General features: G+C 39.8%; 4 protein-coding genes across 8 annotated transcripts in view; 2 read left to right on the top strand and 2 right to left on the bottom strand.

The window, feature by feature from the left end:
- The first annotated feature begins 42 nt into the window (after window positions 1–42).
- Window positions 43–9,980, top strand: chrm5a (cholinergic receptor, muscarinic 5a). 2 transcript variants are annotated; one of them, XM_032500197.1, is made up of 2 exons: window positions 43–761; window positions 6,905–9,980. In XM_032500197.1, exon 2 carries the CDS (start codon window positions 6,971–6,973, stop codon window positions 8,552–8,554), a length of 1,584 nt encoding a protein of 527 aa, XP_032356088.1. In that variant the 5' UTR covers window positions 43–761; window positions 6,905–6,970; the 3' UTR covers window positions 8,555–9,980. The 2 variants fall into 2 exon arrangements, with proteins under 2 accessions (XP_032356088.1, XP_032356087.1); XM_032500196.1 differs by having other exon boundaries at window positions 6,902–9,980.
- zgc:194887 (fibrinogen-like protein 1-like protein) lies at window positions 9,042–12,026 on the bottom strand. Its single transcript, XM_032500204.1, has 2 exons — window positions 11,871–12,026; window positions 9,042–10,817 (listed from the first exon to the last, which is right to left on the bottom strand). Exons 1-2 carry the CDS (start codon window positions 12,013–12,015, stop codon window positions 10,123–10,125), a joined length of 840 nt encoding a protein of 279 aa, XP_032356095.1. The 5' UTR covers window positions 12,016–12,026; the 3' UTR covers window positions 9,042–10,122.
- A 662-nt stretch (window positions 12,027–12,688) lies between these two features.
- LOC116670000 (KATNB1-like protein 1) overlaps window positions 12,689–22,172 on the bottom strand; it is a 35,718-nt gene continuing 26,234 nt past the window's right edge. The window contains exons 1-10 of one of the 2 annotated variants that reach the window (XM_032500201.1): window positions 15,651–15,961; window positions 14,877–14,989; window positions 14,730–14,767; window positions 14,363–14,639; window positions 14,127–14,242; window positions 13,986–14,036; window positions 13,818–13,907; window positions 13,557–13,667; window positions 13,226–13,319; window positions 12,689–13,120 (exon numbers count right to left, since the gene is read on the bottom strand). In XM_032500201.1, coding sequence (XP_032356092.1) covers window positions 13,088–13,120; window positions 13,226–13,319; window positions 13,557–13,667; window positions 13,818–13,907; window positions 13,986–14,036; window positions 14,127–14,242; window positions 14,363–14,639; window positions 14,730–14,767; window positions 14,877–14,989; window positions 15,651–15,729 — 1,002 coding nt within the window. In that variant the 5' untranslated portion in view covers window positions 15,730–15,961 and the 3' untranslated portion in view covers window positions 12,689–13,087. Of the gene's footprint in view, window positions 13,121–13,225; window positions 13,320–13,556; window positions 13,668–13,817; window positions 13,908–13,985; window positions 14,037–14,126; window positions 14,243–14,362; window positions 14,640–14,729; window positions 14,768–14,876; window positions 14,990–15,650; window positions 15,962–22,172 lie in introns of those variants that run through there. The other variant, XM_032500203.1, reaches the window with a different exon arrangement.
- acp7 (acid phosphatase 7, tartrate resistant (putative)) overlaps window positions 15,250–22,172 on the top strand; it is a 14,044-nt gene continuing 7,121 nt past the window's right edge. The window contains exons 1-6 of one of the 3 annotated variants that reach the window (XM_032500198.1): window positions 15,250–15,311; window positions 16,524–16,660; window positions 17,801–18,001; window positions 18,079–18,261; window positions 18,720–18,745; window positions 19,666–19,763. In XM_032500198.1, coding sequence (XP_032356089.1) covers window positions 16,552–16,660; window positions 17,801–18,001; window positions 18,079–18,261; window positions 18,720–18,745; window positions 19,666–19,763 — 617 coding nt within the window. In that variant the 5' untranslated portion in view covers window positions 15,250–15,311; window positions 16,524–16,551. Of the gene's footprint in view, window positions 15,312–16,332; window positions 16,352–16,523; window positions 16,661–17,800; window positions 18,002–18,078; window positions 18,262–18,719; window positions 18,746–19,665; window positions 19,764–22,172 lie in introns of those variants that run through there. The other 2 variants (XM_032500200.1, XM_032500199.1) reach the window with 2 other exon arrangements.

Raw genomic sequence — 22,172 nt, 5'->3', positions numbered from 1 at the left:
ACACACACACACACACACACACTCTCTCTCTCTCTCTCTCTGTGATCTGAGTGGCATGCTCACTGTCCCGAAACATGATGAACCATTCAGCCCTATGGGAATTTCTCCTCACTGCTAGCTCACGTCAGCTACATCGGTGTCTGTGGGCCAGAGTAGATACAGCAGCAGGAGCAGCAGCAGCAGCAGCAGTGTGGCAGAAGCAGTGACTTGGCTCAGGCGTCAGGCAGCCTCTGAGTGACGTTCTGCTTTAAATTGGCTGAGAAGTAGTTCATCCAGCTCAGCTCACACTGAGAGGAAAAGTTCTCTCCTTTCCTCTTTCTTTGGCTCCTGAGCAGATTCTACTAATTTATGAATGACTGAGGATAGATGCCCTGCAACTTGAGGATACTTTTCTCATCTGAATGCACGGTGGCTGTGTTAGATGGCCGGGGGGAATGTGATGCTGTACTCTGCAGCCTACTGAACAGGGATGACCGAAGCTTACTGGTGTCCACCCTCTTCTTACTCTTCGTCCGCTTTCTCCTCTACCTCTGCGCTCACACTTTTTACCTTTTGGACCCCTCTGGCATGTGAGGGTCAAGTCAGCTGGATTTTCCCATCCACCTCAATCCTCTCTCCAACTGTGTTGTGATCCTGTTCCTTAGCGCACAATTGACCTGAAGGCTTCCCAGGCAAAACAAAAGGATTAACCATGAATTCTGCTCTCAACACGAGACATGCACTCTTAAACAGACGACTGTGAAATCTGATAAAAGTCAACTGTGAGTATGTTCATCTTTTTTCCCTTTCCGTTTACATGAGTGACTTGTTTCAGAGTCTCCATAGAATCATGAGTGATTGAGTATGCACTTTTTGATTAATGCACAAAGGCGTGACCTGGATTTGAGGGGAAACAGCATCATGTGTGCACAAGTGCATGTCTGAGAGGTCTTGACATGTATTTTTAATGTAGCCTTTTACCGTGATGAACGCAACAGAGAATGTACTGCCAGAAAGATATGTGTGCGTCTTTTCTACTGGATGACTTGGAGTACAGAAAAGTGCCATAGATATTTCAATAGGCTGTAAGGCACCAAATATCTGGCCTGACATATCTATTTATTATATGCGCTAATCAAACTTTCACATACCTCTGTTTCAAATGTTCTCTCAGTCTGTTAGTAGTGCACCTAATTTTATGGCACAATCATATTTCTTCCCCTGTCTCTCCTCCTATCTCCTTTTAGAGATGTCATTGAAATATTGGAAATTTCAAAATGATATCCTCATTTCAACTGGATAGTTCTAAAATGTAAAACAATCAATATGTTTTTTAAAAGCTAAAGCACAAGGATCTTACTTCCTTTGCCTCGTCTCTTTATTGAGTGGAAATGACAAAACAGGCAAGGGATAAGCAGTGAAGCGTGATTTTAACGAGTCCATCCAGTCCCCACAGATCTTGTGAGGTGCTGCAACAAATGAAGAAAGGTTGTGGTTCTCTTAAAGCAGTCTCTGGAAGTAGTCTAAACCTAAAACAGCAATGGTTTGGTGGGTTAGAAAAAATGTGACTAGATTGTAGAACACTATAATTATACCTTAAATCACATTTTTTTCTGAAACTGTCAATGACTTTATAGCATGGATGTACTACGGAATCATTTTTATTTAATTTCATACATAGAATGCCAGGGAGCTAGATTTTACATATATTAACAAACTGAGTTAGCATTCCTATGTGTTTTTGAGCAACCTCATTAAGCTACCCTCAACTGAGCTTAAGTGCCTAGAGTTTAATCAATCTGTACCTTTGTTCTTGCCGACAAATGTGACATCAGCAGAGAGAAAACTGGGTGTGTTACAAGTTGGACACAAACATCTGACAACCCCAAACAACGAGAGGCACTCATTATTGAAATGTTGTTGTTCATAAAAAAAGAAGTCATAAAATGTTACTGTTTTATTCCCTTCAACAGCTGCCAAACCCACCGGGATGTTCAAAAGCAGATCATAATATGTAATAGTATTTCATAATTTCTAATCGGAGAATAAGTTTGCACTATTTTGAAACTATTTTTAGACTCACAGGGGAGAAAACGTTTAAGAACGAAAAAGAAAAAAAATCAGAAAAGTATACTCTGCATTACCAACTATGGATGGTTACTTTTGTTTGCCACCAACGTTGACACATTGATAAATATTTCAGGTTGCTTGTTTTGGAGCCAGACCTTACATGTGAACATTTCTCAAGTTCTTTCTTTCTCCTCCAATGCCTGATAAACAAGATGATTCGAGCACTTTTTATGTTCTTATCCATGACGACACATATGCGGGAATCTTAATCATGGGTCAGTGGGCTGACTACAGGATGCATGGACTATTGTGCCAAAAAGCTCTGGGCTAATTTGCATATCATACATACTCACCACGCAGACACACACAGCATCCTTTGCCTCCTTTGCTTTGACTTGCCTCTCTTTTTCTTTTTCATCTGGTTTACCTTTCTTTTACAAACAACACACATACACCCACACACACACACACACACACACATTATTGTTATTGTGTTTCTACAACCAAAGAAGAGTGTAGAAAAAGGTTATGTATGACTGGGAGCCCAGGTGGGGGCCAGTGTATGGAGCCACAGCATAGGAGCACTGATGGCCAGGTGCCAGAGGACCAGCAGGAAGCCACCCTTCAACATGTCCGCCTTTGCTCAGTATGGAGGCTCAGGAGAGATTTGTGCCACCTAGCCTGTCCTCTGTCACAAACTGGGCACTGTTAATCACCGGATCAATGACAATTACTTATGTATACAGAGCTAACACAATATTTTCAGAAGGCAGTCAAATACTCTTAGGATTTATATGTAATGGGAACATTTTCTTTTTCTTGGCAAGAGAAAGAGCACATCTTTGCACCACTATTTGGCACTGATGCATAGTGATGAACCCTGGGTATAATATTATTTATACACTGTAAAACCAAGTCAAAATACAGGCGGGATGCTACCAGAAATTCAGCAGCCTTGTCTTTGTTTTTCAAACCCTTTTTTCTAACCAGACAGCGACACAAAGCTCTTTTCAGTTGTGCGTCATGTTTGATACCAAACTGCATCCATAAAAAGTGGCCACAACAAACAATATTCACTATTTATAGTGATGCAGAGTCCATGTTTACCCCACACTCCAAGTTTATTCTGAGTGTACCATTAAGACGCTTCCTGCTTCGATTTAGAAGCTATTAGCAAGCTTGACTTGCTCTACCTGTTGAGGTCAAGAGGTAGAACAAGTCTACACCACAGACATTCTGTGTGTGTGTGTGTGTGTGTGTGTGTGTGTGTGTGTGTGTGTGTGTGTGTGGCATCAAACAAAGCCTAATCTATTATGGTTCAGCCGAGATACACTTTTTGTTCTGAAAAAGGAAAATAAACTGTTTTCAAACCAGCTGGTGAAGGCTATTTTGGTTCAATGACTACTACACTGGCTTGCGTCCCCACATTTTAAAATTAGTCACAGAATGCTATAAATTAGGAATTACACTGTAAATAAGAAGATCAACTCTGAGAGGCTGTTATTGATGTTTAAGCTACATGCTCACGTCAGTATGGTAACTTGTTCACAACAATAGCCTACTGCTGAGGTTCTAATGTTTATTGGTAGTAGGCCTGCACAATTCAGGGAAAAATACGAATCATGATTTTTTTGATTAAAAGGAATATCACAATTTGCTGCCACATTTTTTTTCTCACATAGCGTAATGTTTATTGCACACATAAACTAAACAAAACTAAACAAATTGGCCGTACTAAACAGATTGTTTTGGCACCTATAGCACATTGAGCATCACCCACAAGCCTGTAAACATTGATGCTTCAATGAAGAGAAGAGAGACCATTGCAGCGCTTGGGAGTGCTTTAAAACCTATTATGTACATGTTTAAAACTAACACAAGAAAGAAGTAGAGTTTTTTTTTTAAAGAACTTAAATTAAAGTTATTTAAAAATTAAATCATGAACAAGGTGAATTGAAATTGCAATTTTATAACGATTAATTGTGCAGGGCTAATTGGGAGTAATGTTTACCATGTTCTCCATCATAATTTAGTGTGTGGTTGGAGTGTGTTAGTGTGCTGCTAGCTAATATAATAACCACAATAAAGATTGTCTGGCAACCCTTAAATATTTTCCCCTGCTAAAAAGAAAACAACCAGACAAGTTGTCCATAGCCGTGTTACCATAGTATCTGGTCATAAACTGAAGTATTTGACAAGTAAAAAATTGACCTGATAATGGCGCCAGACAGAGGAACACCTACATTATTATTCTGAGGGTGCATGAATATCTGTACCAAACTTTATGGCAAGCCATCCAGTTGTTGAGATATTTCACTAAAGCGCAAAGTGGTGGACCATTCGACCAAGGCAACACTAACAATGTTACAGCTAAAGGCTCTCACCTCATTCTCCTCCAGAATAGAAAAAAGGAAAAAACCTTTTTTAGAAATCAGAGTACCATTTTACTATGAACGTGTGTTGACAAATCCAGCAGTTTGTGCTCGGACAAAATAAAATTACCGTAAAAATGTTCATCCTTTTTTCTCTTCAGCGGACTGCTGTTTCTCTGCCTACATGTATAACACATCCATGATGCCAGCACACACACACTAATTTGCCATCTCTGGCTGACGGCCCAAAAGTTCAATTGCCACAAACCACATGAAGGATTCTGTGGAGGTGAATTTTCTCAAACTTCACTGTTGCCCCAACTGAGAACCTCAAACAGTCTCTGCCTTCCTGATGGTAATATGCCACTGCTGTTACCTGCCATTTTCAATAGTAGGTAATGATTCTGGAGCTGACAAGGTCTTTGAAGGTCATGCACAGGGCGCAGATGCTAGGCTGTAACATGGCACTGAAATTCTCTTATTTTAAGCAGAGCAAATGGCACGGCTGAAAATACCAATGCCCAGTTGGCTGAAGTATTTCCTGAGAGAGGAGTGAGGGAGTGAGAAATTATCATTTTCACCGTGAAACAGCATGACACAGAGACACTAGCCTCACGCTCAAACACTGAATGGATATAACTCTGTGTTTTTCCAGCAGAATATAATCATGCGCATATACAAATGTATTCAAACCCTGGGGATTTAATGCTGCTTCAACGCATTTGTTAAAATCCCTCAAGGGACGACCAACACCACATGGGACTGTCATGCATTTGTAGGTCAGGAAAGAAAAGGCATTAAGCCGTAGCACTTTCCCCTGGGCTTGATTGGAACACACAGGTCCAGTTTGGCATGGTTAGCCCCTAGGACATGATGCATCCAGCCCTGTGCGAGAGTGAGGGGACCATGTGTGCTGTGTTTCCACATGTGGAGGGTGTTTGCTGCTCTCTGCTGGTGCAGGGTGTGTAGTAAGGTGTGAGGGCTCTACCTCCTCAATAATATCTGACACTTTAGAAACTGTGCAATTGCAATGAGCAATGAGGATGTGACTTAATTATCCCTAAGAACAGTGCTTAAACATTATGTGTTGACTAGTGGGTGACTAGCAAGTCCAAACCTTGTTGAGAGAGACTTAATGTAGTTGTATGTGCATGCTTCTGTGGTTGGCTTCGGAGACAGAAAGATACCTAATAATTTGTTCAAGCGTGGTTTCAGGCACCTCAGCTAACTGAAAATGCTTCTATTTCTAAAGACTAAAGTGCTGCGGAGAAGGGAGTATTCTATATTGCAGGACATAGGAATTACACTGGCTCTCTTCAAAGAAAATGTTTGCTTATTTGGTTGTTTTAGTGCTCTTACTTTTAAAAGTACCGAAATAGAAATTTGATGCGTGGCTGACAAATTAGCTTCCAGTGAATTTCAAATGTGGGCACATCTGTATTTTTTACTAACCTCAAAGTTGGGCACAGACTGCATCTGTCATTGTATACACTAACATTATATTCAAAACATGCAGGTCACCTGAACTAAAAGTTGCCCATAACTGTAAATGTGACTACGCTTCTTTGTCTCAAACTTAGCCAAAGATTTTTGGGGGTATTCCCAATTTTTTGCTCGGTGCATGCTGGGACAGGCTCTGCCTCCTAATGATTTTATGCAGTGATGAGTTGGTCTAGTGAATAAACGGGCAAGTACGCTAAAACTATCTCCAAACAGATTAAATAACGAAAGCGGATCCATTTTAAATAATGCTGTGTTACACGTGACATTTGCAATTGATGGATTGACTTATGTATTTATTACTGATGCATTTATTCTGCACTAATGTTATAAAGGAATATCACAAAACGTTTGTACATGCTACATACACAGGACAATATCAAACATGATCAAAATCACTGTCATCATTTGTTTGTTGGAGGATTTTAATTAATTTACAAACCAGAATCATCTATGATGTTTTCATTGTCTAATGGTCATTTTAGAGAACTATGAATTGAGTCAATGCACTATAAATATAACAGCACAAATTTAGAGCAAGGAATACAGTTATATAATGACCTGGATTTTTTTTTAAATTGTGCCACAGATGTTCCCCCTAAAACACTCCATATGGGTATACTCACATGAGCTTTATCTAATTGTGTTAGCTGGGTGAAGTACAATAGCTTACTATCCTGTTTCCAGTTGATTCAAATGACAAAAATGGAGAAAAAAATGCCTTCAATGCCATAGGTATATATGACATACTAAAGTGAATGCTATCCAATATTGAGGATCTATGACAAACCCAAATTTGTCTTAGTGACATTTAGTTTTAAAGAGCAAAACAATTAAGCATGTATATTTTCTTCCTGAGTGTCAAGTCAAGTGTTAATAAGTGATGCTCAACATGCTGAATTAATGCAATCTAGTGGCTATGAATGGAACTTTTTTTTGTAGGCATGAAAGAAATAACTGTTTCTTTCCTTTCTTACCAGAAGATCTTCCTGAAAATGACAAATCCAAATGCTCTTTTAATGGATGGATGTTAATAAACACAAAGGATCATGGAAGGAGAGAGTGTACTGAACTCTACTGTAAATACCAGCTCAATGGAAATTCATCTGGTTCCTCACAGTCTTTGGGAGGTGATCACCATCGCGACTGTGTCGGCCATAGTCAGCCTCATCACCATTGTGGGGAATGTTCTGGTGATGCTCTCCTTTAAGGTCAATAGTCAGCTAAAGACAGTGAATAATTACTACTTGCTGAGTTTGGCAGCCGCTGACCTTATCATAGGTGTTTTCTCAATGAATCTGTATACCTCGTATATACTGATGGGCTACTGGGCCTTAGGTAACCTCGCCTGTGACCTGTGGTTGGCGGTTGACTATGTAGCCAGTAATGCCTCAGTGATGAACCTGTTGGTGATTAGTTTTGACAGATATTTTTCCATCACTAGACCTCTGACCTACAGGGCGAAGCGGACTCCAAAACGTGCTGGGATCATGATAGGTTTGGCATGGCTGGTGTCACTTATTCTTTGGGCCCCACCTATTCTCTGCTGGCAATACTTTGTAGGAAAAAGGACTGTTCCTGAGAGGCAATGCCAGATCCAGTTTTTCTCTGAGCCTGTGATAACCTTTGGGACAGCGATTGCTGCCTTTTATATTCCTGTATCAGTCATGACAATCCTATACTGTCGAATCTACAAGGAGACAGAGAAGAGGACCAAAGATCTGGCAGAGCTGCAGGGGATTAACTATCCCACAGACGCTGAGGTCCCCAAGCCTCAGAAGACCATTATCAGATCCTGTTTCAGCTGTAAATTAAGGTCGGTTTCGCATGACAGGAATCAAGCCTCTTGGTCTTCCTCCAGCAGAAGCAATGTGGCCAAATCAGCAGCCACCACCAATGATGAATGGTCCAAAGCTGGTCAGCTGACCACCTTCAATAGTTATGCCTCATCCGAGGATGAGGACAGGCCTGTGTCTCCAGGGGGCTTCCAGCCCTCCTTTAGGAACCAGGCTTGTGAGACCATCAAGAGTGGAGTGGGCAGTGAGAGCGAGCAGCTCAGCAGCAGCTATGAAGAGAATAGCTTCTTCCAGACACCACCTAAAAGCAACTCTCAGAAGAGCAGCAAGTGTGTATCCTACAAGTTCAAGCCCGTGACCAAAGACACTCACGTGGAGCACCATAGCAAAAATGGAGACACCAAAATGGCTTCGTCAATGTTTTCCTCGGCTGAATCCATGAGCATCCCATCCACCTCCTCCACGTCGAAGGCCATTGACACTACGCTGAAGAACCAGATCACCAAGAGGAAGAGGATGGTCCTGATCAAGGAGAGGAAGGCAGCTCAGACTCTCAGTGCCATCTTGCTGGCCTTCATCCTAACATGGACGCCTTATAACATCATGGTGCTTATTTCCACCTTCTGCTCAGACTGCATCCCCCTCTCACTCTGGCATCTGGGCTACTGGCTGTGCTACGTTAACAGCACCATCAATCCCATGTGCTATGCCCTTTGTAACAAGACTTTCCAAAAGACCTTCCGTATGCTCTTACTTTGCCAGTGGAAGAAAAAAAGGATTGAGGAGAAACTATACTGGTATGGACAAAACCCTGTGGTCAACTCCAAACTTACATAAACTTTTATTTTTTTTAAGATGGTGTATAATGATGGCTGTAAATTATATGTTTGTATTGATAATCTTGGCTTTATGAACTTGAATTCAACACAATATCAAAAGTAAAGAACATTTTATTGAGAAGGTGGTACAATTTTATGATGTTGCTCCTTAATCAGTAGTTCTGCTATAGTGTATATTAATTATTGCTCAAACTTTGGAAATGGAAGACGTTATAAAATTGTCCTAACATAATCAATGAGACTGTAAATAGATTCTAAAATATAAAAGATGCCAGTAGTTTCACTCAAAATTGATGCTGACATGCCACCGATTAACACACAGATTATGGTATATTACACTGTATTTGTACTCAATTGGATTCACAGTTTGATATCCGGAGCATAATAAACTTGCTCTATCTTAATAATTTACACTGTATGTTTGTGTAAAAGCATTAGAAATTGCCAGTATCCTCCCCCAAGTTAATGCTCTTACACAAAATGTCATGACACATGCAGTTTTATTCTATAGGTATTGTGCTTGTATTGATAATGCACACTTGAAATTGCGATTTTATTTTAAAGGGCTAATAAGTGTCGTCCTGATGTCAGAATCTGCTTTCTAAGTCAAGATTGTAACTTGATGATAATCAAAGCCTTTTCACACGTGCCAATGAAATTTATCAGATAAGTGAATATTCATTCATTCATCTTTGTTGTTTTCACATTACACATTATGCATTTTCTGTTCTTCAAAATCTCAGCGGACATTAAGGAGTAATGATTCCATAAATTAAAAGACAAAAAATAAATAACTCCAAACGGAACCCTACTGGTCTATCCTACAAACCCTTTTGAACTAAAAGGCTCAAACATTACATTACATGACAAACTTGCTAAACAATGTCAGTGTTTACAATAGGAACATTGTGGAGGAATTAAGAATACACATTGTTTATTATACACGGTTTATTAGTCTTCATCCTCAGGATATTTTCTTTTTTCTTTTTGCATTAAAATACAGAACTGTTTTCTTTGAATTACTGTAGCAAAATAAATATGTCATATCTTCATTGTATTTCTGGCAAACTTGTAATGTACTGTGGCAAATAAAATGCTGTTTGTAAAATGTTCCTTTGTGTAAGCATTGGATGGGAGATGACATGAAAAAAAAGATATTTTACATGTGTCATAAGCTATAATGTCATGAAACCCATGAAACCCTTGTTCATAACTGTGATAAACCAAAAATCTGCACTTGCAATTTGGGGAATGATGAGATGCTTTGCTTCATGTATTGACATAGTGATCGATGGAAACAAAGCTAGAACTAAAACCGTACTGCATTTTTATACTATGTTCCAAGTTTGTGATTCATTTTTTTGTTCTTTTCAGTATTTTGTGATCATGTCCATGCATTTCTGAATAAAATGTGGTGAATTGAATGTCCAGTTTAATGTCTCTTAGGAGAAAATGAGTGACGTTGCGTTCTGTAGTGTTTCTTGCAAAGAAAACCTAAAAAAAAAAACTCTTGCTCCTCAATAGTTGCCCAACCCATTGTCACACAGTATCACAAATCCTATGTCCTTATAGTTCATCTTTTTTGCAGTCTCCACTTTGAATAAGTTTAACTGAGTCTGAAGGTTTCACCATCATCCATGCATACTTGCACAGTCGCTCCTTGTTGCAGTCCTTCTGCCAGTAGATGACATTCCTGCGATTGAGGTTGGCACCAGCACAGGCGTCGTACCACCAACCTCCTCCCGGCACCCCCTGAAACTCCAGCTTTGCACAATTTTGGAAGTAGTTGTCATTGTCTCTGTCTTTAGTGGTGAATCTCTGGTTGTCATGCAGGTAGTTTTCTGTGTCCAGGGTCAGAGCGTCTACAGCAGTCCCCTGGAACAACCCCAGCCTCAGCCTGTATGCCGACGATTCATCCTCCACCAGGAATGGATCATACTCCCCTGTCTTGGTGAGGGCATCTTGGTCTACTAGTTTTACTCCCAGTTTATAGCGCCCAGGGCCTTGTGTGAGCTGATGAAGGTATTCGTTTCCGAGCCAGTGATCACCAGTTACAGCCCCAAAGCCATGCTTGTACTCAGCCCAGGTACGATCAAAATTCAGGCTGCTATTGACGGTGATATGCTGCACCACAGTCCAGCCTCCCTCTTGCATGGCACAGTAGGCCACAATAGGGTTGTCACCTGGTTGGATCAGGTACACCCCGTCTCTGGCCTGGCCTGAAGAGGTCATCAGCATTTCATGGCAGTCTCTGGGCAGCACTGTTGGGCAAATTAACATATAAGAATAACACATCAGTCTTGTCCTTAGAATAGATTTCTATCGATGTGATGCATCAGTGGTGTTGACAATCACATTGAATCGGGAAAAGGAGTACAATGAGGGCTTTTAAAAACAAATAATCTTCTGACAAGTATTACATGTCTCATTATGGAGACATATAAACATATTTACAGATATTTTCCATTGAAACTACCTTTTTCTCATTAATAGTTGACACTTGGAAAATATGCTTATTTGGTTTATTGCAAAGGGATTTATTTGCAACCACTCTGTGTACAATCTGAAGATATCTAACTTTAGCACTCTCAGTCGTAGAGTCAAAAGCTACACTGTGTTAAACAGCAAGGCTAGGAATTAGTCATTATATTGATGGCAACAGCACACCAACACTATTTCTCAATATCTCCCGGGAGGTAAACATGTTCAGCTTTGATCAATTGCGAAACTATTACAACTGTTTGTCTGATAAACTATCTTACAAAGACACACAAATCACCTCACGGGACAAAACACTCATCATTAATGAGTCACTAAGCAATTTGTGTCTGCAGGCTGGAATTTGACCCACACCCACGGGAGAACGCACACTGATAATCTGAGATAAAGGTAATTCTACATTTAAGAGCAATCAGTGTTGACTGTTTTCTTTTAAAGATTATTTTTTGGGGTATTTTCAGCCTTTATTTTGATAGGACAGCTGAAGACATGGAAGGGGAAAGAGAGGGGGAACGACATGCAGCAAAGGGCCGCGGGTCAGAGCCAAACACGGGCCTGCTGCGCCAAGGAGCAAACCCCCACACATGGGCATCTGCTCCTCCAACTGGGCTATCCGGGCGCCCAGTGTTGACTGTTTAACACAAAGTACACACTGTAGCAACATACTGTAAAACTATCATCAGCGGCAGTTTTGAAGATTCTGCAAGTTTTGGCCATTTCAAATCCCCAACAACTGCAAACAAAGTACATTATTATTGACATCAAACAGCAAAAAGAAAAGTCAAACTTAGAGTGAAAGTTACACAAATAAATACCTGTCATTCCACGGTTCAGGACCAAGTTGTGTTCATCTGGAGGAAGGAGATTCAGGTTCTCAGCTTGTAGATGCTCCATGTCAATTCCAGCTACAGTTCGCAGCAGCAGGGCTACAGCTTGCAGCCAGCATCTCACACACTTCATCCTTCACTTTCCTTTGTCGTCAGACCAACAGTGTTTAGTTAGGATACAGTACTGTAAGCTTCTTATTGAATTCAGTAAAATTAATAAAAACATACAGCAACACTGTACTGAAGAACTTCTTACCTTCAACTCTTTTCCCAGGCTTCTACTGTATTAGTTAACACTTACTGAATGAAAAGCACTAGAATGCAAACAGGACCGTTGACTGCTGACAGTTCACTGAATTGCAGGTCCTTTCACACAGCTTCTCCTGCCCAGTCACAGGTGGACTTCAGCCTCAGGTTCACATCATAATGACAGACACCAACCCTCCACTTATCTGTGTCAAGTAAGATAATGCCACATGTAAATGGAGAGATATGAGCTATGTAAACCCATATCTCTAAAATCACTTCAAGACGAAATGAGGCTGAAGTCCAGATGAGACTGGATTGTAGGGGTTCAACTGAAATGTATTGCTGGTGATCTGATAGTTTATTTTTCTAACCGTACTTTAACTTGAGGTAAAGAACAGTGTTAAGTTAAAGTAGCATGTACAATTCCAGAGAAATGTTTGTTTTGTATTTCCATTAATAAAGCGGAAACATGGAGGTGCTGTCTTCTCCCAAAGAAGAAGTGGATTCCACCCTTTGTTTTGGTTATTACAAATATAAATTTCAAACCGGACACTTTATAACTGAATACAGTATCTTTATTCATCATGAATGGTGCAATCCAAGAGAACAGGCATACGCAACATAGCAATGAAACAACATTCTTACATTCATCCATGTTTCTGTGACCTAACTGAAACTGCACAATGATAAAACTCCTTGTTGATGTTCCATGACCACAACATCCTACTTGTTCAATGAAAAGACCATCAAGTCAAATTTGCCAAATTATTAAGTTTATATTGCACATTCTCAATATTTGAACTGTTCAACTTCATCTGCCAGGCAATAAATACATGAAGATATCCCCTAGGGACAGCTACACGCTAAAGGCACTTCTCCGTGGAAACAACAGTCGCTCTAATCTACGGAGTCAACTGCTACCAGAGAAAGATCTGTTATCGGTTTCTTTGATGCCGTCAGGTAAGTTGAGACAGGAAGGAGTCAATGACCTAGGGGAAAAAGATGATGATACAAGACGATGACTTTTTTTGTATTATAAAATGTAAAACCAATGATGACAGTGGTAATGATTTATTCATATATGCAGCACTGACCTTAGCCATGTCTCCAGCAGTTCCTGAAACAGATTTCAGTGAAGGGTTCTGATACCATAACTCCAATAACTGCTGATTAAATGCCTGGAAATTTCTAAAATGAAGATAAATTAATGCTCTACCACAATGGCTGTGCAGTCTAATAACACATTGGGCAAAATATTGAAAATAGTGGCAAATTCTGGCTATTATTAAGTGGCCTCTCTGGATTTACATGTTATTTTTTTTACTTTGTCCCAATGTTTTTTTTCATCTTTGACAACACAATTTTATTCGAATATAAACAGTATTTCTGTCTGAAGTATCCAACAACTCATAAAACAACACTTACCTATCCTTCGGAAGTTTACATGTAGTTGATCCACTACAGCCACTTGTTCTTAGGTCCTCCCACCAGTTTTTCAAAACTGAACTTATCCACTTTAAACCAACTATAAGATACCTGTGAGAATAGAAGGCAATCTTAATTTAATAGTATTTTTGTAATTGTCCTTCCACATACTGTCTGTTCCCCTATGTACATGATACCTTCAATTCTGTAATTCAATTGCACTGCAAAAAGGAAACACTTTATTGCAGAAGGAATACTCACTCTTCATATGGATTGGTGAGGACTTTCTTAACTAAAGGAAAGAGGTCAACACAATAGCCAATGGTGACCCTGTGGGGATCCTCCTCAATGCTGCAGAGACAATTAGGTTAAAGCAACATTTAATCCACTTGTAGGCAGTGTAGCTCAGACCAATTTCGAGTCACTCACCTTTTGCTTATCAGTGGGAGAAAATCAACAAACACACCAATATCTTGGATTCTGCACAAAGACGGTAACATTAAAATACTTGTGAAATTCTAGCAAACACTCTGTGCATCACATTTTTTAACCCAACTACAAACTACGTACCTCACAAAGTATGTCAACAGCTCTCCAACATTTCTCTGCCATAACGTTAAAGATACTTTCAGTCTCAGATGTCTTCCATAGAGCACGTCAGTCATTGTGCTATGATCCCTTGCGAGCTGAAAAACATTGTTAGGTTCAGATTGTTTTTTCTGCATATTAGTAACACAGTAATTCATAACAAAAATCATAAAAACCTCAAAAAAGAAATATATCTGAGTTGTCATAGTATTTCTGACCTCAGTGAGTGTACAGTAGCCGGCTTGTTCCGAACCAGTATTACCAGTCTCGCGGTTATTAGTGACATTTAGTGGGAACTCCCAAGGGTCCATGTCAAATATTTCCTGGTGCATATCCTGCATGCAGTTCATCTCATTCTCCTTGTTTGCAGCATCATAAGTCTTCCCAGTCGCGAGCTGCTTTCTCCGAGTCACTGTCAGATGATGGGTCTTCCTCTTACATGACACTACCCGCTTCACTCTTCCCGCGTTGTTGCCAGAGCGACTTACTGGATACCTGTGCAGTGTAAAGTGTTCAAACATTCTGTTGTAAACCAAATCACCTTGTGCACTTCCTGTAATGTAACCAAAATATGCAATGACCTACCTCTTTCTGTTGAACTTCTCATTTTTATTGTACTCCACCTAGATGTAACAACAAATTTTGCATAGTGATAAATAACACAGTTAAGAAGCAAAAGAGGTCCAGTACACAGAGATACATTTGTGTATCATAATGTGTGAACCAGCTCACCTCTTTTGTTTTTCTCCCATGAAGATAGGTTACACCGTACTGGGCTGCATCTTGTTGTAAGGCATGTTCAAGATTTTGGTGCGCTCCGTCTTCACTGTTGGAGTCCATTAGACCTAGAGAAAGAGAATCCCCTTTTAATTAGTTGTAATAAATCGTTAGAAATAATACATACAAGCGCACGCAGCCAGATATTGTGGTCAGGTCAAAACAATAAGATAATCACAATATGAATTATGTCACTAAATCTATGATTCACAACATTCATATTGTATTTTGTTATGTCTTTCATTTGTTTAAAAAAGGAATAACGTTTTCATCTTCTTAAAGGCACTAAAGGCAAAACACAATTTCCCACAATCCACGCGGGCATTGTCTGATCTTCTTCGCAATGACGTAAACAGGAACTGATCCCTGACTAAACAGCTAAGTTGCGTTGTGAGTGTTTTTGGTTACCAATTTAAAATGTATTCGGGTCAAGTTGAGCTTTTTGAGAGCCTTATTCAGTATATTTAAACTGGTGCCTACCTGTTGTTAGTAGACAACATAAAAAAGCTTTGTATTGTGCGTAACGTTAAACGTAACTTAACGCTAGCGTAACGCTACAATGAATAACAGTAAGAATTCGCCAGCTAACAACAAACGCTAGCCAAATAGGCTGTCACTAATAGACAAAAAAAACGTTACAATCAGTGGTCCATAAATAGTCTATAACCTCCACGGGATATCATTTCGTTACAACACAATAAATAACGTATCCTAAATGGTGTAACTCACCTTGTTTCCCATTCCTAAGCAGGGATAATAAAGTCAAACCTTCCCTTTGATTCTGTTGCGACTGCCAACCAGCTAACATCCGATATCAACTGCCCAGTATCAGAGAATAAAGCATCCTATTCAGAATTTAGTCTGTGCAGTGCGCACCATCTAGCGACCATTGAGACGTCAATGGTGCACATTTCAAGAACTAAACTTTTTATTAAAGCTGTGGTCTAGATTGGTGGTCTTAAGTCAGTCAGCTGATCCCACTGAAAGACACATTCAACTGGAGAGTCAGTTACCATAGTTACCATAACTAATAAATGACATCAGCATGTCGTGTTTTGGCTTAAATGCATCTTGCTTTTGCTTTTATGAGCCATGACCATGACAGTGCCCTTACTCCAATCAGTGAGACACATCAGCTGTTTACCACTTTATTGATCCGAGGCAAGCCTTGGCTTGTGGGCTAATCTCTGCTGTACTTGAGCTCACTTTGATTTCCTCAATTGCACAATGAAAAACATCAGCTGTTTTTATTGACACCATCTCTTTCCGCGCTTTTCTTGCTGACTCTGCTGTTTTGGTTCTGCATTTTCATCATTTAGGTTGACTGATGCCGACAAAGGTCCTCATCAGATACCCTAAACACGGTATCTGTGCGTGTATGTGCATATGTCGCTGCCACTGATTTTTGTGTAAATTACCACTGAGGTCAGGTAGGATCTATTGAGGCTATGCTGTGTATAATTCAAAACAGACCCATTGGTTTACTTGGTTTTATATTGATAGGCTCAGTCATGTGATGTTTGTCACGAAAGCTTTTAACATCATGTGACTACAGCGACAAGATTGTTTTATTTTCTGGGTGTGTGTTACTACTTTAACCAGGTTGCTGTTCCTGCAGTCCTGTGTTAAAATGGTTCCTGTTCATGCTGCCTGTGCCTTGTTAAGCCTCGCACCCCTGTTGGTGCTTGGTGTTCCTCCCATTTGGACCCAGCCAGAGCAAGTGCACCTTTCTTATCCAGGTAAGCATTTGAAGTGTTTCCATCAGCCTCATGTGTTTTCATTTAAAGATACAGTTTTCTGCTTAGTAATACAAACCAGTATCCAGGTCATATGGATTGCAGATTTACAGATGTTTTGTACAAATCACTCAATAATAAAATGACTGAAAGCCCTAGTACATCTGGGCCGCTGAAAGTTTTGTTACTGTTCTGCAAAAAGTTAACTGAAGTTCAGATTCACTTTTAGTGAACTTGATATTTAAAAAAAAAACAACGGTGTTTCATGTAATGCAACTAATTTAAAGGTCCTATATTATACTCATTTTCAGGTTTACATTTGTATTTTGTGTTTCTACAAAAATACTTTTACTTGCTTTAATGCTCAAAAATATTTTTTTGTCATACTCTGCCTGAATATGGCTGTATTCACCCTTTGTCTAAAACCCTCTATTTCAAGGGCCTGTCTCTTTAAGGCCCTCCCATGAATAAGCGAAGTCTGCTCTGATTGGTCAACATATAGTTGCGACATTACAACTGTGCGGAAGTACTAATGGCTCATTTAAAGGCAAAGTTCCTGAATATGGGCTGTGTTCATTTCTCTATAGATTTGAGCATTTTGTAACTTTCACAGTATTTATATAGCACCTTGAACTGCTTTATAATAAAGTAAAAACATGGAAATTTCACTTTTCACAATATAGAAACATTAATGACTAAGGTCTTGACAAAATGTTTGACAAAATATTTAATGCACAACATGTCTGAAGTTCCCCGTTGCTCGGAAAAACTCCACGTGCAGTCTTTGTAAGTCATTTAGGTCAAAGGTGCCATGCATATAACTGAAGTTACCCATAATTCACACAGTCTGCGCCGCATAAATGTTCTTTCGTTCATTACCCGTGAAGGTAAAACATGGTAGTCATTAAATGCAGTTGATGTTGGTGTCTTTATGAAATGAGTACCTGGCCAGTGGTCAGTGGCTTATCTCAGCTTTCTGATGGTTATATCTCGCCAGCGGCAAGATCAAAAGCACTACTCTTGTGCAAGGTCAGCCTTTTTATAAGCATCTCTTGGCTTTAATAAATGCACCAGTAAGTGAATCCAGTTGTTCTGTCAAATCAATCTACATCACAAGTCCAATAATTGAGTCTTTCTTTACAGGAGTTCCAGGTTCTATGGTGGTGACCTGGACCACCTTCAATAAGACAGAGAGCAAGGTGGAGTACGGCCTTCTTGGGGGTCGGCTCTTTGACATGAGCGCCAAAGGTGACGCTGCTCTCTTTGTGGACTCAGGAGAGGAGATGAGGAAGATGTACATCCACAGAGTCACTCTTACAGACCTCAAACCTACTGCAACTTACGGTGGGTGGAGCTTTAATATTACTGACTTTCACTCATAACTAATTTTTAAGAGCTTTTCTTCTCCTGTGTAATTTCAGTCTACCACTGTGGGAGTGATGAGGGCTGGAGCGACATGTTCTCCTTCACTGTTCTGAATGACAGCACTAGCTTCAGTCCCAGGTTTGCAGTGTATGGTGACATGGGCAATGAGAACCCTCAGTCTCTGGCTCGACTGCAAAAGGAGACACAACTTGGCATGTATGATGTCATCCTGCACGTAGGTAAGCTCCACACTGATTAAAATATTACAATTTGCAGTGGGAAAGCCATGAAGAGGCATTAGGTTTTATCAGGTGTTGTCTCAGGCAACTTGTCTCAGAGAACTCTAGGTTTCCAGGGTATCTCTAAGGCACACTTATAAATGATAAGTTCCAGCATGTAACTCCTGCAGAAACACAAATTCTTGCTTGCATACTTCAGTTTTTGTATGGATTAATTTACCTTCATACAGAGCCAAGCTAGCTGGGTCCCCCTGTTTCCAGTCTTTATGCTAAACTAATCAAACTACCTGCTGTAGCGTCATATTTAACATGTAGACATAGTGGTGGAATTGATCTTCTTATCTAACTTTCTGCAAGAAAACAATTAAGCATATTCCTTTAAGTTAATTACCTCTATTAAATAAGTAAACAAAACACCTAAAGATTTATTCTAATCTGTAGATGTTTTTGTTTTACAGGGGACTTTGCCTACGATATGCATGAGGTATATTACTCTTCTGTTATTTCAATATCATGAACTCTGATTCCACTTGTGCCCAGACACTGACAGCTAATATCTTTCATCAATAGCATATATTCTTATAGCCACTCTGATATTACAGTTATTCCACAATGACAGATGAGATAGGCCACTTTACCTTTCTCCACTGCCCCTAGTCCCAAGACTCACCGCTATTTATTATCAGTGCATATGAAGGCTCCAGCTGTGGTTGAGACACACAGCTTATGATTAGCATCACTGTGAAATACTTTAAGCCTGTGGTGAAAGATGAGAGTCATGGTCATGTCGCCCAAGTATTTCTTGAATAAAATAAGGGCCATTCAAAACCTGAATCTTAAGTCTCAATAACATATTTGCTCATCTAAAAACCTCCCAACTGTCATCTGTGATATTTAGCATAACCTTGTTTTGAAAGTTTATATAATTTTTCCTGAAATAAGGTCCTGTATCATTCATGCCTTTATTTTGGAATATGGCAAAATTCTAAATGCAATCAGCAGACTACTGCAAAAAAAATTAATAACCATAATTCATCCAAGATGTTTTCTTCAGCTGGAATGTGCACGTACATCCTGTGGCTTCACTGATATTATAAATAGAAAAGCAGAGAAAGGGAATTTTGTCTGAAAGGTCATTGATGTTTGTGACAGGTAAAAGCCATCAGTGCACAGCCATGAACCACATGTGTTTTGAAAAGCTGTGTTGCCAGTGTGAGCATATCTAAAAAGAAAATGCCTCTGGTTTCACCGAGGTTTGTTTGGTTCCTGAAGCTGTCTGAAAAATGGACTTAGTACTTAAAACTAATTTGTCTGAATATCAATGAATGAAGAAAAATAAAACATTGTTGTCTGAAAGAAAAATCTTTGGCGTCATGTTTTAACTGCTGAATGTCACTGTTCCAGGACAATGCCAGGGTTGGAGATGAGTTCATGAAGCAGATCCAGTCCATAGCAGCCTACGTGCCCTACATGACCTGTCCAGGCAACCACGAATCCACGTAGTGAGTGGAATTTATTTATTTTTTCTTTTAGGGTGTATTCATAAATTAACTCACATTTAGTGAAGCATTGTTTTTGTTGACAGTGACAGCGTCAAGAGAAATTCTTAGTCCGCAGCAGTCAAGATGGAAGCTGTCTGACTGTCTCCCGTGTGTCTGCTTTCAACTAGCTAATGTTTTCCTTTTTATTTACATTTTGTTCGCATTCTGCTTCAGGGCAAAATTATGATTAATGGGTTTTGGGCAAAATAGCAGTACAACCATATTGGTCAGAGAGACTTGCCAGACACCTCATGACAAATTGCATTCAGAACTGGCTACTGTAAATGCTAAGTGTGTGTGTGCACGGAGGGGAGGTGGGGGTGGGATTGCAAATCCCCTATAAACAACCTTTATGGTGAGCTGCAGTTTTTCCACTATAAAGAACACGCTTTGGTCTGCTGAAAACTCTTCCCTGTACCATTTGAACAGATGGGAGCTATTTTGGTCTCTAAAGGCTGGAGCAGTGTCTGGAACCACCAACATCTAAACAAGGCAACGCTCTCCAAAACAAACATTTATCTGACTGAGAATTATCATCTTACTATCTGTTTTTTAGTTCCCGGAGACAGCCTGTGGTGGTGGGAACTCTGTATGCATTTTAGACTCATCTTTGCATTGTTCATATTTAATGTCAGGGAATGTTTCTGAACTGAGAGACAAGACAGTAAGGAAAGAACAATGCAGCAGCTTAAGTGTTTGAAAACAAATTTAGAACTAAAACAATTAATTTATTGATCAGACAATTGTAAGAAAATAATATATATATACATAAAATTCTCAGATCTAAGTAAGTGATGCTTTTCTCTGTCTTATATTATAGTAAAATGAATAGCTTTTAGTTTTGGACTTGTGGACAGACAAAACACAATTTGAGCTTGGAAACTGGGCAAATGTGATGGCCATTTTCACAGTTTCATTACATGTTATAGATAGAGCTATAATTAGGAAAATTAAGTACAAATTGGCAATAAAAATAATCATTTGTTGCAGACCTAAACAAAGTGTAGCAACCTTGTTGTACATTGATATTCTGACATATTCGTATCGTGTCTCTGTCCCCTCAGCTCATTATCTCCCCAGGATGCAAAAAAATCAATCAGGGTGGTTTGTATTAACAACCTAATACAGAACCAAATTGTACAACTATGTGTGAATTGTAGGATACAATCTGTAAAATCTTCGAGTTCAGGTTCATGTTGTTTCCTTGAAGATGATACAGGACTTGTAAAATGTATGAAGATTAAAGCCTTCAGCTGCATAAAATGCCTTTCATCCCGAGGGCGAGCAGTCAATCCCTAAATTCCAAGAACATCAGCTGGAGTTAGTTGTGTGTGTGTTTATGCATTTTGAAACGTTTAGAGGTGCCTGATCTTGCACCATAATATTTACTTGCCCCTGCTGTACTAAGACAATCCTCGCGTGGCCTTGCCATGTGTAATGCGAATACTGCCTGGTCTTCATTAAGGAGCTAGTAACAGTAGTTTCTTTTTCTTGGCACTGCATCCTGACTAAGAACCTGATATCAAGAAACAGTTCACTGTATTACATAACCAGAAATCCAGCTTCTGTCTGTCCCTCTCCTATACCTAAATGTGTGTTTTGCTCTGCGGTGTTGTTAGGAATCCAAATATTCTCAGCAGCCGGCCCCTGCTCTTTCTTCCTCGCTGTCTGATATCCTCTCGCTGTACTTCTCTGTTCATCTCTCTTTCCAACCTCAAAACCTAATGGGTAAAAGGCAATTGAAACATGGCTGACCACAAATGTTTTTAGTCAGCATTCCAGCAGGATGAGAACAGTGGATCCACAGAAGATGCTAGGGCCCTAATCAAGACTGCCTTTGTTCACTAAGCACAATATGGTTCATCAGGCCCTCGGTGGGACAGGCAAATGACCGTTGCTGTCCTGTGATGAGAGTTTAGTGACACGCTTCCTTGAGACTATAACTTGTTCCTTTGGTTTCTCCAACGGCCTGGATTAAGCTCATCAGATGATGAAAGGGAAGATTTGATGAGGAGGGAACGTCTTGTTGGGTCAGTTTAAGAGTCAGGTTCTTCACATTGACTTTGACAGCCACCAGATTTTTATCTCGATCTTGTTTAAATGGGAAAGCAAACGCACATGGAAATAAGCGTGCTTTTGGTTACAGAGGATGATTCACATCTTACAATTGACTACCATAGTGCGGATTATTGAAACAAATTTAAGCTTATAATATTGTAACAGATTTTTCACTGTTACAAAAACAAGAGACTTTAAAGCCTGCAGTTGACTTCATTTCTGCAGGCTTATCCTTTTCCTCAGGGTGTGCTCAGATATATCACTCTTGGATTTCTAGAGAGTACAGTGGGGCTCGAAAGTTTGGGCACCCCA

This window comes from Etheostoma spectabile, chromosome 20, assembly GCF_008692095.1.
Source record: "Etheostoma spectabile isolate EspeVRDwgs_2016 chromosome 20, UIUC_Espe_1.0, whole genome shotgun sequence".
Classification (NCBI taxonomy): domain Eukaryota; kingdom Metazoa; phylum Chordata; class Actinopteri; order Perciformes; family Percidae; genus Etheostoma; species Etheostoma spectabile.
The sequence above is the reverse complement of the archived record's forward strand: the minus strand, read 5'-3'. Positions and strand labels throughout refer to the sequence as shown.

What these genes read in the sequence shown, in the direction of transcription:
- chrm5a (XM_032500197.1), top strand. Translation starts at nt 6,971, where the DNA reads ATGGAAGGAGAGAGTGTACTGAACTCTACTGTAAATACCAGCTCAATG.
- zgc:194887 (XM_032500204.1), bottom strand. Translation starts at nt 12,015, where the DNA reads ATGAAGTGTGTGAGATGCTGGCTGCAAGCTGTAGCCCTGCTGCTGCGA. An exon ending in CCTGAACCGTGGAATGACAG is followed by an intron (nt 10,818 to 11,870) that starts GTATTTATTTGT and finishes TTTGCCCAACAG; the next exon opens with TGCTGCCCAGAGACTGCCAT.